At 38.0% G+C, this 18,439-nt stretch overlaps 2 protein-coding genes across 6 annotated transcripts; one reads left to right on the plus strand and one right to left on the minus strand.

The window, feature by feature from the left end:
* Nucleotides 1-98: 98 nt before the first annotated feature.
* On the minus strand, nucleotides 99-3,433 carry cyp19a1b (cytochrome P450, family 19, subfamily A, polypeptide 1b). The gene is made up of 9 exons (XM_071496650.1): nucleotides 3,093-3,433; nucleotides 2,497-2,647; nucleotides 2,251-2,405; nucleotides 1,916-2,092; nucleotides 1,684-1,798; nucleotides 1,457-1,571; nucleotides 1,205-1,367; nucleotides 891-1,126; nucleotides 99-800 (listed from the first exon to the last, which is right to left on the minus strand). The coding sequence occupies exons 1-9, from the start codon at nucleotides 3,325-3,327 to the stop codon at nucleotides 549-551; spliced, it is 1,599 nt and encodes a 532-aa protein (XP_071352751.1). The 5' UTR covers nucleotides 3,328-3,433; the 3' UTR covers nucleotides 99-548.
* A 1,644-nt stretch (nucleotides 3,434-5,077) lies between these two features.
* LOC139631890 (uncharacterized) lies at nucleotides 5,078-17,684 on the plus strand. Of its 5 annotated transcripts, none has more exons than XM_071496543.1 (33): nucleotides 5,078-5,557; nucleotides 6,667-6,718; nucleotides 6,803-6,820; nucleotides 6,902-6,973; nucleotides 7,516-7,599; nucleotides 8,124-8,258; nucleotides 9,024-9,107; nucleotides 9,268-9,357; nucleotides 9,455-9,547; nucleotides 9,674-9,739; nucleotides 9,942-10,022; nucleotides 10,108-10,176; nucleotides 10,446-10,601; nucleotides 10,763-10,852; nucleotides 10,950-11,042; nucleotides 11,169-11,234; nucleotides 11,357-11,437; nucleotides 11,523-11,591; nucleotides 12,795-12,884; nucleotides 12,982-13,074; nucleotides 13,201-13,266; nucleotides 13,389-13,469; nucleotides 13,551-13,619; nucleotides 14,105-14,197; nucleotides 14,359-14,433; nucleotides 14,983-15,057; nucleotides 15,352-15,405; nucleotides 15,518-15,604; nucleotides 15,704-15,757; nucleotides 16,315-16,382; nucleotides 16,555-16,651; nucleotides 16,732-16,882; nucleotides 17,027-17,684. In XM_071496543.1, exons 1-33 carry the CDS (start codon nucleotides 5,237-5,239, stop codon nucleotides 17,487-17,489), a joined length of 3,336 nt encoding a protein of 1,111 aa, XP_071352644.1. In that variant the 5' UTR covers nucleotides 5,078-5,236; the 3' UTR covers nucleotides 17,490-17,684. The 5 variants fall into 5 exon arrangements, with proteins under 5 accessions (XP_071352644.1, XP_071352635.1, XP_071352652.1 ...); XM_071496534.1 differs by having other exon boundaries at nucleotides 5,079-5,557; nucleotides 16,315-16,383; nucleotides 16,526-16,651; XM_071496551.1 differs by lacking the exon at nucleotides 10,446-10,601 and having other exon boundaries at nucleotides 5,079-5,557; nucleotides 16,315-16,383; nucleotides 16,526-16,651.
* Nucleotides 17,685-18,439: the final 755 nt, after the last annotated feature.

Here is an 18,439-nt window from a genome sequence, read left to right on the forward strand (position 1 = left end):
CCTAATTAATACATTCAAGTGTGTCCTGAAATTATAACGTGATGTGTACTAATACTGCTCACTCTACCATATTGTTACTTTGATCATATTTAGTACAAAAACCTGCTCATGTAATGCAAAGACATAGTGAATGTAAATGATCAATGTGAGATTATAACACTGGCTTCATCATTAAGGGTGAACTGTGATTAACATAATACAAAATGAAAATCATTCAGCTGTTTGTCTCAGATTTTCATCGTGCTGAAGTGAGCGTTGGTGCCACACTATCTCTGGTGTTTTCTGTCATGATAATTAGTTTGTGACCCCCAAGATAACAAAACGAAAACTGAAACCATGTTGACCTCGGACTGAATTCCGTCAAACTCAGTTATGTCAAAGTTGGAAAAACATCACTGTGACACACAAATTAACTGTTTTCTTGCTATAGGAAAACACAGAAATATGATGGAGCTGGATGACCGGAGTGTAAGAGAGTATTAGCGGCTCAGCAGGCCCCATTACACACTGCAACACATTCATCCATGATGTGACAGCATCACTATGTTTCAGAGCTGACTGTGCTGAGGTTGTGTGGTTCTGGGGATGAAGCGCATGGCCAGGCTGTGCTCGTCCTCCATAGGCTGCTGCGACAGGTTGTTGGTCTGCCTGATGCTGTCGAGGGTGCAGCCTTGACGAGGACACACCGTGTAACGGGACAACAGAGTGACCAAGATGGCCTTCATCATCACCATGGCGATGTGTTTGCCCACGCAGGAACGAGGCCCGCAGCCGAAGGGCTGGAAGAAACGACTCGGCACCTGCCAAACACAGGAGATAAAGACTTTACTGGTGTTTCGTTTTTTTTTTCTCAGAGCCACATGTTGTTGCGTGACATTCAGCTGACTTACTGTTTTGTCAAAATTCATCAGGCTGAACTCTTTTGGTTTGGGGAAGAATTCAGTCTTGTGCATGAGACCAATGTTGAGAATAATGTTGGTTCCTTTCTTGATTTTAGTGCCTTCGATGGTGTCGTCCTCCAGAGCTTTTCGCATTGTGAAATCAACCACAGGATGAAACCTCAGAGACTCGTTGATGAAACTCTCCAGCATGTTCAAGCTTTGATAAAAAATGCTTCCTTTTTCAGCTGGAGGTGAAAATACAGCATTGTTGGAATAATTTAATATTTAGCTGTTGTAGAGCGCACCGAGAATAATGCACTCACCCAAAACAGAGTTCATCTCCTCCACTATCCTCAGCTCAACGTCTGGGTTTTGTTTCAGCAGCATCAGCATGAAGAAGAGGCTGATGGACAGCGTGTCAGGTGCTGCGATCACCATCTCCAGCACACACTGCCTGACATCATCTGCTGAGAGCTCTCCGTGGTTCTACCAGACAGAAAGAACAATGTCATCAGGACAGAAACTCTGTGACACAGTTAGAGTAGATTCATCAAGAGATAGAGAGAGAGACTGACCTGTGCAAAGATGAGCTCTGTTGCAAAGTCAAGATCATCATCCAACTTCTCAGTTTCATTAATCATTTGTCTTTTAATCTCAAGGAGGCCTTCCATCTCATCCTGCAGCTCTAGGCTGTTGACGCAAAAAGAAACACAAAGATAAGGTTTTAAAATAGAAAACCAAATGTTGGTTTACTGTTGTGTGTGTGTTTGTGTTTTTGTTTGTGTTTGTGTGAGGATCTTACGCTGCTTTCTTATGCTTGTTGTACAGCCATCCAATCTTGAAGAATATGTCAGGCTTTATTAGAACTGTTTGCCAGGTGTCAAAGTAGTTTTGGATTTTCATCAGCAAGTCCTTCTCTGAGTTATTATGAACAGAAAATAGTCAGCCTGAGTGCAAGAACTGGACGTATTGTTTAGTGACAGGAAATACACAGTTTAAATGTAGAATATACAGACAGTGAACATGCAGCTGACCGTTGAGCGGCACCCCAAGGAAAAGCCTGTTGGAGATGTCCACCACGATGGCTCTCAGCAGATTGAGAGCATCCACATGTCCGGAGGAGTCAGTCATGTCCTGCAGGCTGTCCAGGTGTTTGGCAGTGGAGCTCACACAGATTGCCTCTGTCCTCTGGAGGCCAGGGCCTGTAAGGGCTGTAAAACAACCAAATCACAGTAAAGTAATTCAAATTCCATGAAGCAGTGTTTCCACCATCATCAGATTTGAGTTTGATTTGTTTTTCTGAACTTGTTAGATGTGGGAAATGTGTAGAACGAAAGTTGAAATGAGGCGCTGCAATCCTCTCACTCACCTTTAGAAAAGTATGTCCTCACTTTTTTCCAGAGTGGGACATCGCTGTTGAAAATGATACCCCTCCCTTCCATCCCAATACACTGCAGCCCTTTTTTGCTCCCAAATCTGGCCGTGTAGTGGGCACTCCTCAAAACATGATACACTGCTGAAGACCTATAAGTGAAGCCAGGCTTTGACTTTATCTCATTACGGATTTTTTGGTGTAAACTGTGAGTGCAAAGTGTTTTATCCTAAAAGAACTTGCCTGCTTAAAATGAGGGTCTCCTCACCATCAATCCACACCCGGACGATGCTGCCATATTTGTTGTTGTAGTAGTTGCACGCTGTTCCGATCCCAGTCCAGATGAACCGGGTGTAGGAGAGAATAGGACCAAGACCTGCCAAGAAAGAGGGACCTGGCAGAAAGAAACAGGTGATGAATTATTAACAAGCATCCAGTCAGCTGATGGGATTTTGAAAAAGATGTTGAATTTATCTTCAGACTTTATGCTCTCAGGTCCATGTGGAGGATTTCTTATATGTGAATTGATACACAATCATGCTGTTTTGTTAATAATGTGATTTACAAATGTTTATTTTGGTTCTGATTTTCATGTCTCTGTTCAGAATTGGAGAGAATTTACTGACACTGAACTTGCATGAATTTTATGGAAGTGTCTTTATGTCCCTCTTTGGATTCTAAAACACCTTTACAAGACATACATTTTTACATAACTATTTAAAATACAATGTGTTTAAAACAGATATTTCGCCTGTTTCCCGTGTTACTTTTGTCTGCTTACACCTGCAGTCACGTGTCTATACAAGTAATGTGAAGGAACAGAAGCTGCAGTCTCTTACCTGGTATGTTTGACCGGTGTGTTTGGCTCCAGGCGGTGAAGAGCAGCAGCAGCAGTATCAGGAGAAGAAGGAGCAGAAGGGTGGTGACTTCGGACACGGTGTCAACCACCATGGGTCCGATGGTGAGTGTCTCCAGTGGCAGCATCTCCCTCATACCTGGTACGCACACCTGAATGGGCTCACCGTGTCTTCTGTGTGGCTGCAGAAAAAGTTTGACCATATGCTCATACAGCATCTGTCTCCTTTACCCAGAAGACAGATAAAGCACTTTTATCTGTGGACAGCCTTTTTTTTTCATCCCCTCTAATGCTCCTGTCCTTCGGTGCTCATATGCAACAAATCCCCAGCACACTTTAAAACCAAAATACACCCACATAAAGCTTTAAGATGAACTGTTTGTTAGGGACACAGTGGTTTGTATTTGGGTACAGTCGAAATCTAACCAACTCATATTGATGTTACATAATTACAGTCGCACATCATTTATAATGGTTTATTATTTTGAACATCACTTTTTTTTCCTGAAAAAGTTTCTTCACATGAATAAACCACAGTCCACTTAATCCAATTTTTAAACTGAGTAAAAAGTCAAGGTGTGGAGGTACTTCTGTCTTTAAAACATTAAAGTAGTATCTTTAAAAGTAATTTTTTTTTACTGCTCTAAATCAGTTTTAAGTCTTTGTTGAGAAATGATCAAGTTATCAATGATACTTACTTCTCTTATCCCTTTGCTTCTCCTGACAAGTTAGAGAGCAGTTTGTCAAAAAAAGAAAAAAAAAAAAAAAGAAACGGGGCTTCGTCCACTGGTATCAAAGATGAACAGCATTCTCCAACCAAAATAATCACAGTGATTCCAGCGTTTATAAATCCTCGGTTAAGCCTTCACTTTATTGGTTGCCTAGGAACGCTGCCACTCTGGGGTCACAAGTACCATTACATGGGAGAACACCGAACAGGCCAGAAAACTGTGCACGTCTGAACCTCAAAGCAGCTTCAAAAAGAATGAAAAAAAAGTGTTATCCATAAGAAATGCAAAACCCTTTCATCAGTTGGACTCTGCATTATTTTTCTTAGATGGGCTTACCTCACATTTAGCTTCATACAAAAGAAAGAAACCCCACTGTCCAATTCATCAAGCGAGGAGGCTTTTCAGGGGGAAATTAATTAGCTGGGTCAGACTGACCTGTGACAAATGGAGCAGGGATTTACCCAGCAGCTCCAATGAGGAAACAGGGGAATGAGAAAGAGTTGTCTTTATCATTTGAAAAGCTTAAACAATTTCATGTAAAAATTCTGTTTACACTTTGCGTGATATCATAGATGCAAACGTGAAAGGGAAAACAGTGTTCATGCAGGGGCTGTGTGCTTAAAATGAGCTGTCCTTCAAGCTCAGCACCACTGAATAGCTGGTATGCTGTTGATCAAGGTATTGGCCTCACATTTAGTGGTGGGGGCTTTTATCCCAAACTGGCTGAAAAACTTGCTTTCCCCATTGTAGTCGAGACTAAACTGGAAGGATTAAGACTTTTTTTTTCCAAATTGACGAAGATTTAAATTAAGTTGAAAAAAAATGCAATATTAATTTCTCATTAGAAAATAAATATTCAGAAAAATTTAAAATATCGAAACTTCTTTCATAAAAAGGATATCTGGACACACACACATATCCACTTCCAGACACTCACAGTCTTTGACTGAAAGTGCTCTGAAAGCGCTTTTGTGGATCCAAAGAATGCCCCTTTTGTTCACAACTTATTTATTCCACTTCCATGTCATTTTGTGTAGGGTGGGTTGGTAACAATATTGAGAGGAAGAGCACTAGAAAGATGAGAAGCACCACACTGTCTGAATTGTATGTCATTGTGGAAATAAAGAGCCATATCCATTATCTGCTTCTAAATCAGGCAACCCTTCAGATTTTACTGTAACTGTTTCCCAGATGGCTGTTATTGCGCAATGCCTCATGTGGTTCCCACTGTAGTTACAGACAGATTTTGACATGTTTATTCCTCTACAACAGCCCGAGCGTAGTTACCCTCTGACGTTTCATCTGTTGGCAGGTGTTCAGATATGTGCTGTATGTGCTTGTGAATTTCAGAGCTCAGATCGCTCTGCAGCAGAGTACCAGGAAGCAGGGCACAAACATGAAGGAGAGAAGTGAAGTTTTTCACGCGTGGAAAGCGCTGCTGGTGGGGATGTGCCTGCTGCTGCTCCTGAGCTCTGCCGGTTTAGTGTTTCTGCTGGTTCGGCAGAAAGAGCTGGCGGAGGAGCTGGTCAGGTTGGACGCCCAAATGCAGGAGCTGTCACAGAGCTGCAAGCGGCAGGCAGGGATCCTGTCCACAGACCCTGGAGAGGCTGCAGAGGTGAAGACGCTCCGCCGCAGCAGAAGGAACCAGGAGGAAGAAATGACACAAACTCAAGAGAAGAAGGATATGCTGATGCTGATGTCATACTCCATGGTCCCTGTAAGACTCCAAAATACTTAAAAATGGGCTCTTATTTGTGAGTTTGTGAATATTACAGATCGTTTACTGCACTGTAAAATATGAAAAAAATACATTTATGAAGTTGTGATTATTGTTACTATGAGAGAGAACAGGGGGGTAATGAAGAGTTTGTTTTTTTTCCTGTCATCTTTAAAAGAAACATTTCCTCACTTTTCCCTTTTGAGAAAAGAAACATGTGCATGCGATGCAAAGAATTCAGGAGTCTGTTGCAGTGATTAAGACGGGGCCTGTTTTTCCATTGAGTGTTTCCTGGATAAATACTTGGAGTAGTGGAGCATGACTGTTGCCTGCTCCTCCCTTGACTGTACTCACATCCTCTGGGATCTGGCATTTCTTCGAAGGGTGCTACCATATATTCTGACAACACATTTATCACTTAGACACAAGTATTTGACCAGAATAAAGCTTAGTTTCATTATCAACCTGATGGACATGGACTTCACTCAGTAGCTTTACTTTGTAATTATGAATAATTAATAATAACACATGTAGGACTGCAACCTATCATTTTCATTATTAGTTAATCCTCTGGATTCATCGATTAATTGTTTAAGCTAATGAATGACAGAAAATAATGAAAACTGCTCAATGCAGGTTCCCAGATCTCAAGATCTCTCATTTTTCAAATTGTTTGTTTTGTCCGATCAACTGTCCAATACCTAAAATTATTCAATTTTCTTTTGTAGAAAACCAGCAAACATTCACACCTGAGAAACTGAAGATGTGAATTTTTTACATTTTTTTCTAAAATTATGCAATAACAGTTAATTGATTATCAAAATTGCTGCCAGTTAATATTCTGTCAGTCAACTAATAGTTTCTGCTTTAATAAAGGGAATAATGTGATGCTAAAAATAGGTGTAATCCTTCGATGCTGAGAGCAAAAGCCACTGTTGCAGTTGTCAGGATGTGGCACAATGAAAACTGATATTTGTTAAAAAGAGCAGAATGTGTAAGGTTGGAAAGCGTCTTCTGAGTCGTACACGACAGCTTTCCTAACTTTGTGGAAGTTTACTTACAGGCAACGCTTAGTTTACAGTGTCTGTCTGTTTTTTCTGTAATTTCAGGTCAAATCCTTCATCGACCTGTGTAGCAGCTCCAAAGGACTTTGTACAGCAGGTACACTTCATAAATATTTTCTTTATGGTTATTGATACCTCTATTGTTTTCAGTTTGTGTGATATTGTTTCTGTTTTTTTCCAGGTCCACCTGGACCTCCAGGTAAAAACAGACATTTTACTTCACTGCATCAGTTACTCAGCTGAGTTTGTTACAACATAACAAAGTACTTTTGCCCGTTAGGTTTGCCTGGTAAAGCTGGTTCTCCAGGACCACAGGGTGTGCCCGGGCCGGAGGGGAAACGTGGCAGAAGAGGTGAGAGATCTGCTGAGTTTTACAAAAATAATAATAATAATAATGATCCACCATAAACCCTGTGTGCAAGTGTGGCTCAGGAAACAAAGACACACAAAAGTCAGTCACAAGTTTGAAACAGTCTTCCATTGTGAAACTGGTCACGTAACAGGAACATCCCACTCACTGTTTACAAGAAACTTTGTTTATAGCTGCCACATAGCTGTTTACTGGGCTGATTATGCCTTAATTGTGCCGTATTTTGTTGTAGTTTAAACTGTTTTCAACAAGAAAGTTACTTTGTGGACCTAGTGTTTATCTTTCACCCATTTACTGGGACATTTCAGTCTTCCTTGAAGGCGTCACAGATTGGAGCAGGTTGTATTTTTCATTTAGAGAAAGTTTTATCATGTCTTTTCATCTGTTGACAGGTTCACAGTCCAACTAAAACATGTTTATCCTGTTTTGGGTTTTTTTTTTTTGCTTTTTTTATTTTGTTTTTTTTTAATTTTTGACTCATTCTTTTGAGCTAATGATAACAAACTTGTCAATGTATACTGAAGGACCCCCTGGAGAACCAGGACCTAAAGGAGACCCTGGGCCTCTCCACCTGAATGGTGAAACCTGCACAGACATTCTCAGTGAGGGTGAGAGACGCCATCATACTTGAACCTGATATGAATAACATGTCTAACAGGGACAAGACATCACATCTCACAAAACCAGTCTGACTACATCCAGTATTCCCCCAAGACTCAATCTGAAAAGCTTTCACCTAATTTAACAAAATATGTGATTTGTCTCCTGAATTGATTACATTTTTTCAGGGCAAACCTGACCTTTCAAAATAAAACCTCTAATAAAATCTCAATGGCAGAGGGCCAACTGCTATTGATTGATGGTTGGATGGTTGGATATAATAAACAAACTAGACCACAACTTCTGTGAATTAATCCTCTGTTATTTTTGGTAAAAAATTTGGTTGATTTGGATTCTTTGCCCCAGCTTTAAATTAGAAAAACAGCTTCCCTTAAAAGTTTTGAACAATATATGACAAATTCACACAGTTTTTTAATTTAATTTATTGTTGTAAAGAGCGTTTGTAATTGACCAGCAGTATTGTTTACTTGGTGAGTTTAAATCTTACATGAAGCTATGTATATATTTGAAGGCCCTCCTGGTCCACGGGGGCCACCAGGCCCGCCTGGTCCACCTGGTCCACCTGGTCCAGCCTGTCCTGCCTGTTATTCTAATAAAGCGAGAAACAAGACCAGGGGACGTGTTCAGCAAACCAACATGCTGAGGGGTAAGAACATCTCTATACTAAGCCAACATGTTTCATTGCCACTGCTAAAAACCTTTACAGAGAAATGACACCAGTGCCTAAGGAAAAAATAAAAATCTATGAAGTTAGGCTTGTTGGGTTGGCTGTGGTCACCTTGAATTCATGTTGCTTTCAAACTAGTGTCAAAAAGCCATCACTTCACTGTCTATTCTCATGGCCAGGAGAGTAACATGCACTGTTTTACCCATTTTACCAAAATATGGTGAAATAGCATATTGTCCTATTGCACTGGGTTACTTTGAATAATCAAATTGTCCACAGAGAGTGACATAGTCAGGGCTTTAAAGACACTGAGGTCAAGAGTCCAAGGTCATTGACCCAAAAATAAAACTCGAATCTTCCTTATTTTGATTTTAATTTAAATTGTTTGATTAATATGATTTCATTACATTTTGTTTATTCAATAAATTCTTCAATCATACATTTGTAAATTGTATCTCCCAGCATGAAAGTCGTAGAGCATCCCCACACTGACAGGAATACAATTCTAAAGTCTAATTTAAATATAGTGAGTCTAAAAATACTGGAATTAGTCTGTAAAATAGGTGTTGGTTGGTTCTTAACTGCAGGATTATTCACCTAGAATAGATAAATAAACTAATTCCCCCCAAAAATTTGGAAGACATGACCTCAGTAGCCTCAGTGGCTTTATGACTTTTCAATAGTTTTAAATTATCAACGAAACACAAAAGCTAACTTTCCATTTCTCTTACTCTGCATATTTAGATTCATCTCCTCCTTTCCAGACCAGGGAGGCCTTCAATGAAACCAACACAGGAGACATCAGCAGGACAACAATGAACAAGACTGGTGGGAAATAATCCACAATTTACATTTAGTAATTATATGAATTAATGACTTTGATTATAGGGTTTTTGTGACTGAAGGCTTTAGTTTTTCATTACTGTACTGGCATTGATATGATGTCTGTACTACTTCTTCTAGTTAAATCTCACCTTTCTGTCTGCAGAATCACCAACACCGCGTCCAGCTGACGATGCCAGAGATGTCCTGACTGTTACTGACTCTGAGAAACTTCTAGACACTAAAGTGGAACCTGGTAAACAACCATTTTAGCAGCAGAGAGACTGAAGACAAACCTATCTTTGACTTTATGAAGAAAAACATGTTAAAGACAGTACTGTTTAATTTTCTAGAGTCAGGATCATTTCATCCAGACCACAGCCAAGACTACCTGAATGGTACCAACACAGGAAATGCCACAGATGCACCAGTAGAACCGTCAATAGGTGGGAAACACTGTGTTTTGAATTGTGTTGTAAACTGTTCCATGTTTGTCTCTTGTTTCCCAGTTAGAGTCTCTGCATAATAACACCATGAGTATTTGTAATATGATGTCTCATTTCATTCTACAGCTGTTCTTCCTCTAGACTTGGGTGACAACAGTGATAAATATATCAGTGACACTACAAAGACAAGTGGTGAGAAACTGTCCTGCTGTATGTCCTGTATTTGCTATCAATACAGACCAATCAGCTTGTATTTTGCATTTTATTCCACATTTATTTTATTACAGCCTTAACATACCTTAATACTAGGTAGGAATCAGACTGTACTGAATGGCCACATGCTACCTGATGTGATAAAGAAATGTATGGTCGGCCTCTGTTTTATTGTCTTCAGAGTTTGTATCACCTGGTCCAGACAACAGACATGACAGCTGGAGTGAAACCAGCACAGAGGCACCAGTTAGATTATTACCAGGTAGGAGACACTGGAACTCATTCATGAAATGTTTGTACGCACGGATTTGATCTTAACATCATATCATGCTCATCTTTCTTTCCAGTGTTACCAACACCAACACATTCAGCTCATGAAGCCAGGGATGTAGAGACAGACATAGATAAGGAAGCTGGTAAGCAATCATTTAAGCTTTTATTGTTTTTTCACTGAAGTGGGATTTCAGTAACCTTACAGAGGATACAGAGGCTGTCAGATAAAGGTAGTGCAATTACAAGTACATTATGTCTCTCCTCTCAGGATGTATAAAGTAGCATAAAATGGAAATACTCAAGTAAAATATAAATACCTCAAAACTATACTTAAGTACAGTAGTAAATATACTTAGTCACTTTCCACCACTGGAAACAGTAGATGTTTAATACAAAATTAAAATTTGTGCAGAGTCACCAACACCACGTCCAACTGATGATGCCAGAGATGTCCTGACTGTTACTGACTCTGAGAAACTTCTAGCTTCATCTCCTCCTTTCCAGACCAGGGAAGCCTTCAAAGAAATCAACACAGGAGACATCAGCAGGACAGAAATGAACAAGACTGGTGGGAAATAATCCACAATTTACATTTAGTAATTATATGAATTAATGACTTTGATTATAGGGTTTTTGTGACTGAAGGCTTTAGTTTTTCATTACTGTTACTGGCATTGATGCGATGTTTGTACCACTTCTTCTAGTTAAATCTCACCTTTCTGTCTGCAGAATCACCAACACCGCGTCCAGCTGATGATGCCAGAGATGTCCTGACTGTTACTGACTCTGAGAAACTTCTAGACACTGAAGTGGAACCTGGTAAACAAACATTTTAGCAGCAGAGAGACTGAAGACAAACCTATCTTTGACTTTATGAAGAAAAACATGTTAAAGACAGTACTGTTTAATTTTCTAGAGTCAGGATCATTTCATCCAGACCACAGCCAAGACTCCCTGAATGGTACCAACACAGGAAATGCCACAGATGCACCAGTAGAACCGTCAATAGGTGGGAAACACTGTGTTTTGAATTGTGTTGTAAACTGTTCCATGTTTTTCTCTTGTGTCCCAGTTAGAGTCTCTGCATAATAACACCATGAGTATTTGTAATATGATGTCTCATTTCATTCTACAGCCGTTCTTCCTCTAGACTTGGGTGACAACAGTGATAAATATATCAGTGACACTACAAAGACAAGTGGTGAGAAACTGTCCTGCTGTATGTCCTGTATTTGGTATTTAGAATCAGACTGTGCTGTATGGCCACATGCTGCCTGATGTGATAAAGAAATATATGGTCGGCCTCTGTTTTATTGTCTTCAGAGTTTGTATCACCTGGTCCAGACGACAGACATGACAGCTGGAGTGAAACCAGCACAGTGGCACCAGTTAGATTATTACCAGGTAGGAGATGCTGAAACTCATTCATGAAATGTTTGTACGCACAGATTTGATCTTAACATCGTATTATGCTCATCTTTCTTTCCAGTGTTACCAACACCAACACACTCAGCTCAGGAAGCCAGGGATGTAGATACAGACATAGATAAGGAAGCTGGTGAGCAATTATTTAAGCTTTTATTGTTTTTTTTCTTTCTTAATATTAGAAAAGAATGTAAGAATATGACCAACATTAACTCATAAAGTGGTTCAATACAGAAAATTAGGGTTATAAATCAAGACTTGTGTTTGCCAAGGGTAAGGTTTTGGCATGCTTGTTTATTTTTTAAATAAGATTCACCAATACATGAAAAATGACAAATTCTTATCATGTTTGTCAAAATCTTGATATTTATCAATGGTCATGTCAGATTTTCACAATTACGTCTCTATTCTTGTGTTATTCTGTTCTTGTCCTCTGGTCATCCACATGTCATCAGAGGGACGGAAAGTTTCTTACATTATGATAAATTCCTCAGATGTGACTGATCTGTAATTTATTTATGTTGAAAGGAAATTATATCAATCATGTTTATTCATGCAATTTCATGTCAACTATGCAAAGAAGAGTTTCGTATTAAAACTGTGAAACAATCAGTGGTGTATGAAGTATTCATATCATTTATTTAAGTAAAAGTACCAGTACAGCATTATAAAAATACTTCATTACAAGTAGAAGTCCTGCATTCAAAGTCCTACTTAAGTTAATGTACAAAAGTATTATCAGCAAAATGTACTTAAAGTATCAAAAGCAAAATGTCTCTTGTGACTGATATATTTTCCTCTATGACATCATTAGATTGTTGATACTTATACATCAGTGTGTAAGCAGCAGTTTTAACAACTATATACACAGTTAGGTAGGGCAGTCCATCGGTTCCCAACCAAGACATTGGACCTGTAGGGTAAATGGAGGGGAAATGTCTTTTTGGTAGAACTGCTAACAACTCACAGACATCTGAAATGTAACAAACAGCCCCAAGTACACACTTTTTGTCAGGTTTCACAATTCAGAAAGCTCAGGAGCTACTAATCTTTGGAAATGTGTTGCATAATCTTCATAGGTTTTTTTGTGTTGTTGTTGTTTTTTATGTAAAAAAAAAAAGTAACTGATAACTTCAGCTGTCAAATAAAAGTAGTTCAGTTACAAGTACAATATGTCCCTCCTGTGGTGAAGTAGTAGTATACAGTAGCATAAAATGGAAATACTCAAGTAAAGTAAAAGTACCTCAAAACTCTATTTGGGTACGGTAGTAAATGTACTTAGTCACTCCACCACTGGAAACAGTAGATGTTTAATACAAAACTATGCTTTCTGCAGAATCACCAACACCACGTCCAGCTGACGATGCCAGAGAGGTCCTGACTGTTACTGACTCTGAGAAACTTCTAGACACTGAAGTGGAACCTGGTAAACAAACATTTTAGCAGCAGAGAGACTGAAGACAAACCTATCTTTGACTTTATGAAGAAAAACATGTTAAAGACAGTACTGTTTAATTTTCTAGAGTCAGGATCATTTCATCCAGACCACAACCAAGACTCCCTGAATGGTACCAACACAGGAAATGCCACAGATGCACCAGTAGAACCGTCAATAGGTGGGAAACACTGTGTTTTGAATTGTGTTGTAAACTGTTCCATGTTTTTCTCTTGTGTCCCAGTTAGAGTCTCTGCATAATAACACCATGAGTATTTGTAATATGATGTCTCATTTCATTCTACAGCCGTTCTTCCTCTAGACTTGGATGACAACAGTGATAAATATATCAGTGACACTACAAAGACAAGTGGTGAGAAACTGTCCTGCTGTATGTCCTGTATTTGGTATTTAGAATCAGACTGTACCATATGGCCACATGCTGCCTGATCTGATATAGAAATATATGGTCGGCCTCTGTTTTATTGTCTTCAGAGTTTGTATCACCTGGTCCAGACAACAGACATGACAGCTGGAGTGAAACCAGCACAGAGGCACCAGTTAGATTATTACCAGGTAGGAGATGCTGAAACTCATGAAATGTTTCAACACAAAGACTTGATCTTAACATCGTATTATGCTCATCTTTCTTTCCAGTGTTACCAACACCAACACACTCAGCTCAGGAAGCCAGGGATGTAGATACAGACATAGATAAGGAAGCTGGTAAGCAATCATTTATAATATAATATAATATATAAATAACATAACACGTTTATATCAAATCTTGATATTTATGAATGGTTAACTTTTCTATTCTTGTGTCTAATGGCATCCACATATCATTAGAGGAACGGAAAGTTTCCTTCATTATGATAAATTCCTCAGATGTGACTGATCTGTAATTGATTTATGTCGAAAGGAAATTATATCAATCATGTTTATTCAGGCAATTTCATGTCAACTATGCAAAGAAGAGGTTCGTATTAAAACTGTGAAACAATCAGTGGTGTAAAATTTATTCACATCATTTACTTAAGTAATAGTAAAACAATATAAAAATACTCCATTACAAGTAAAAGTCCTGCATTCAAAGTCCTACTTAAGTTAATGTACGAAAGTCATATCAACAAAATGTACTTAAAGTATCAAAAGCATAAAATATAAACTGTGTTTTAATTACATGAAAAAAACATCCTTTTACTTTCTAGAGTCATTATCATTTCCTAACGACAACAGCCACAACACCTTGAATGACTCCAACACAGAAAATATTACAGGGACACCAATACAGTTATTAACAGGTAGGAAATACTGTTTGAGTGTGAATATGTTAAGTGAGTGACCATAACTTGGAAATAGTTAATGCTTTATTTGTCCAAGAATGTTTGCACACAGGAAATTTGACCTCTGCATTTCACCTATCCATGAGTAGTTGTATATAATGTTTCATTTTATATTATAGACCCACTTTCTGCAGACCAAAGCGGAGATGCCTTCAATATCAGCAGAACCATTATTGATAAACCCATGCAAAGTGGTATGTCATATGTCATATGTATTGTATATGTATTAGTATTTACTAATTCACACATTTAGTTTCAGTAGTTTTTTCTCTTCCCTCAAAAACTGTCCATCATTCTTAATATTCTGATCTAAAGACATTTTTTTTTCTTTACAAGGGTCAATTAAATATATTAGCAGTGGTATAAATTTATATTTACACTGCACAAGAAATACTGTGTATTTCCTACCAGTTATATTGGCATCCATATGCCATTCATGAATATCCAACAACTTTTATGCATTGACTAGGTATTAAACTACAGTTATAGTCTGGTACAATTAAAGTGAACAGTAAAGGTTTTATGATAGCATAGCTGGGCACTACTTACAATATATCTCTTAAGAAATATGAATTGGCACCTTGAATGATACCAAAAGAGAGACACCAATAGCATTATTAAAAGGTAGGAAATTCTGTGTTTTGAATTATATAAACATAAACTATAACTTTAAAATGTCCCATTTTTGTCTCCTGTATTTAGATAACAATAAGTCAACTTTAATGTCTCATTTCACACTACAGAGCCACTTTCTGAAGACCAAAACGGTGTTGCCTTCAATGGCAGCAGAACCATGATTCAAACACCCATGACAAGTGGTAAGAAATAAATAGAATAAATAAATAAAATAAAATTCACCATTGGCTTCAAAATGTGTATTTTAAGATTCTTTTTGTTGGGAGAAATATATTACCAGTGGTGTGATATATAATCATGTTACACAAAAAAGCAGAGAGTGCTGCTTACTAGTTATAGTGGCTGCAAACAGAATAAATATCCACAGTCATGCACAAGCTCCTCTTCAAATCAGGTAGTATGGTGACTGCAACAGTTTAAGTTTCAGTATCATATGAAGAAATTGTGAATTAGTGTTTTTCATATCTTTTCTTTAGACTCCAAGGACAATGAGCTAAATTTAGCAAGCAATGAGAGATGGAGAAAAACTGGTGAGTAAACTTTGTGAATTACAGTACTATACAGTGACTTATATGAGTGTTAGTATGGATATTTATATATATGTACATCTTTTCAAGCTGAATGTTATCTTTCTTTCTGCAGAATCACCAACACCACATCCACCTGCCAGCACCAGAGATGTCTTGAATGTTACTGACTCAAAGAAACTAAATACAAAAACAGAACTTGGTAAAGAACCATTTTCAGTTACAGGGAAACTTTAAAGAAAAAATCTAACTTTGACTATATGAAAAAACATGTTAATCCCAGTATTGTTTTATCTTCTAGAGTCAGTACCATTTCATCAAGAGGACAACGATGGCACCTTGAATGATACCAAAAGTGAGAATGTTACAGGGGCACCAAATAAATTATTAACAAGTGGGAAACACACTTTTGAATTATATGTAAAAGTAACAATGACCTAAAAACATTGACTTTTTTTCTTTTGCATCTAATGCTGCCCTATAACACCATTAGTGTATATATACATATACACATACACATACACATACATATACTCATATACATATACATACACATATACATATATATGGATATGGATACGTATGCATATTTAATTCCATGACACTTTCATTAACAGCACAGAGACATTATGGACACACTCATGAAAACTGCTAAGAAACTGCCATGTGTACCTTTCAGTATTGACTTACTCACATTTAGATTTCATTTATAAGACGTCTCTTGTTTCTCAAAACCCATCTATCATCTTCAAAAAATGCTGTTTTAAATATGTAATTTATTCAGAGGCTCAAAAATATACATTAGCAGTGATCACCTTGCACAAAAAAATACAGAGTAAACACAGAATAAACATCCGCCATGTTTTCAAAAATAATTATTGGTCTTTTTTTTTCTTCCTCCATTTTCTTTAGACTCTTCATATCCGCACCAGACTGCCAACAAGGTCAATGTGACAGCCAATGAGAGAAGGAAAAAATCTGGTCAGAAAAATCTATCTATCTATCTATCTATCTATCTATCTATCTATCTATCTATCTATCTATCTATCTATCTATCTATCTATCTATCTATCTATCTATCAATCAACTTTTAAAATACTAAAACACATCTTTATTCATTTAGAGTGCAGTATTAAAAGTATCAAATGTTCGGACAAAGCCAACAAAATGACCACCACTTTTGGAGCCTGGATGTCAGATGTATCACAGCTGGATGATGGTCGATACTGGCTAGCTGATCATTTTTCAGGTGATTCATACAGCAACCATAGCACAGAGTTTTGTGAATTATTGTGGATTTGCTGTAACGTATGCGCATTCCTTCCCCAGGTCGAGTTTTGGTGGAGTATAATAACATTTCAGCATTTCAGAGCAGAAGCTACAAAACTATAGACATTGGGAGGTTCTACCAGGGCTGTGGGCATGTTGTTTACAAGGGGTCATTCTACTTCCACAATGCAGGAACAAACAAGCTGATAAAGTAAGTGTTTCTGTTAAACATATATAAGAACTTGCTCTTGCCTCAGTAACTTGCCCCTTTTTAAGTCTTAAATTTTTATGTTATGTAACGTGTCTTTTATATTTAGCTTTTAAATTTATCTGTGATCGATGTTTAATTTTACAGATTTGACCTGAACTCTGGGAGGACAGACACTCTGACCATGGCAAACAGCAGATATAACAGACTGACTTACCCTTTCGGAAACTCAAAGACGTACTTCAGGTTTGCTGTGGACGAAAATGGACTGTGGGTCATTTTTGCATCAGCTACAGATGATACAATGATGGTTGCAAAGCTCAACCCTGACACACTGACTGTAGAGTCTGTGATTAACACTGCCTATCCTACTACTAAAGCAGGAAATGCTTTCATTGTATGTGGGATAGTGTATTTTACAGATGACACAGACAGAAGAGTGACTTATGCCTTTGATTTAAAGAAAGAGAGTCCTTTTGATGCAAGTTTTGATTTAAGGCCGGCTAATGGCATCTTGGCAATGCTGTCATACTATCCTGACAGAAAGCATTTGTATATGTGGGACAACAGCAGTGTGAAAACCTGCAGAGTTAAACTGAAACATATCTAAAGATAACCAAACACCATGTAAAAAGAGCAATAAAAGTTGTTTTTTTTGTTTTTTTTTTGACATATCCGTTTTTTAATGAATGAATTTTTTTTAATGAATTTAAGAAACAATGACCTGATTTTGACACAGGTTGCTGGTAGAGTTTTAATAGGTTGCACTGGATATTATTTGCAATAAATGTGTGATTGATCAAGATTGAAATTGAGATTACTGAGTACTGAATGCATGTTGATACCAAGACACCACAATGCTGGATTTACACAGTATGATATGAAGAATAATAGTGGGAATTTTGGACATTGTATCACATTCATTTTGTGGAGATTCTGAGTTGCAACAGTCTGCTTTTAGATTTTGCGAAAATATATAAGTGACACACTGTACATATTAGCGTTATATGACGAAGTGCTTTACCCAAATTTGTCCCAGTATTCACTGTTTAAATGGCATGTTCATGGTCAAAGTAATATATACATGTGATCTCTTCCCATATGTATTGTGTGGTATTGTACATACACTATAGGTATATGATGCAAGGAAACACAAAGAAGAAGGAGCAAGGGCTTCAGCTGAGGGCTACACATCAAGAGCCGATGAATGACTTTCTACTGTCCTAATGCCTTGTCGCGGAGGATATAAACAGACACTGTCACTGCTGTGCAAGTCAGAAGAGCAAACCCTGGTCTGAACATGAACTAGGAAATCAGTATGCCTCCTTGCATGAGAGCCTCTGCCTGTAGACTGCCAAGGATGGATTACAAACTGGGCAAAAAACAAGGCAATTGCATTGGGGTCCCAGACCCACAGTGGCCCCAAAGGCCCCAGGTATCAATGTATGTGAATTATTTGGTAATTTATCAGAGAATTTGTAGCATCTTGTGAGTCTGTCTTATGGAAATTTAGGAGGTAACACAATATATAAACACTCAGATAACAGGAGGTGGTACTGT

The sequence above is a fragment of the Trachinotus anak genome, unplaced genomic scaffold (assembly GCF_046630095.1).
Source record: "Trachinotus anak isolate AG129_WGS33_773 ecotype Australia unplaced genomic scaffold, CSIRO_AGI_Tana_v1 ptg000002l, whole genome shotgun sequence".
Taxonomy (NCBI): Eukaryota; Metazoa; Chordata; class Actinopteri; order Carangiformes; family Carangidae; genus Trachinotus; species Trachinotus anak.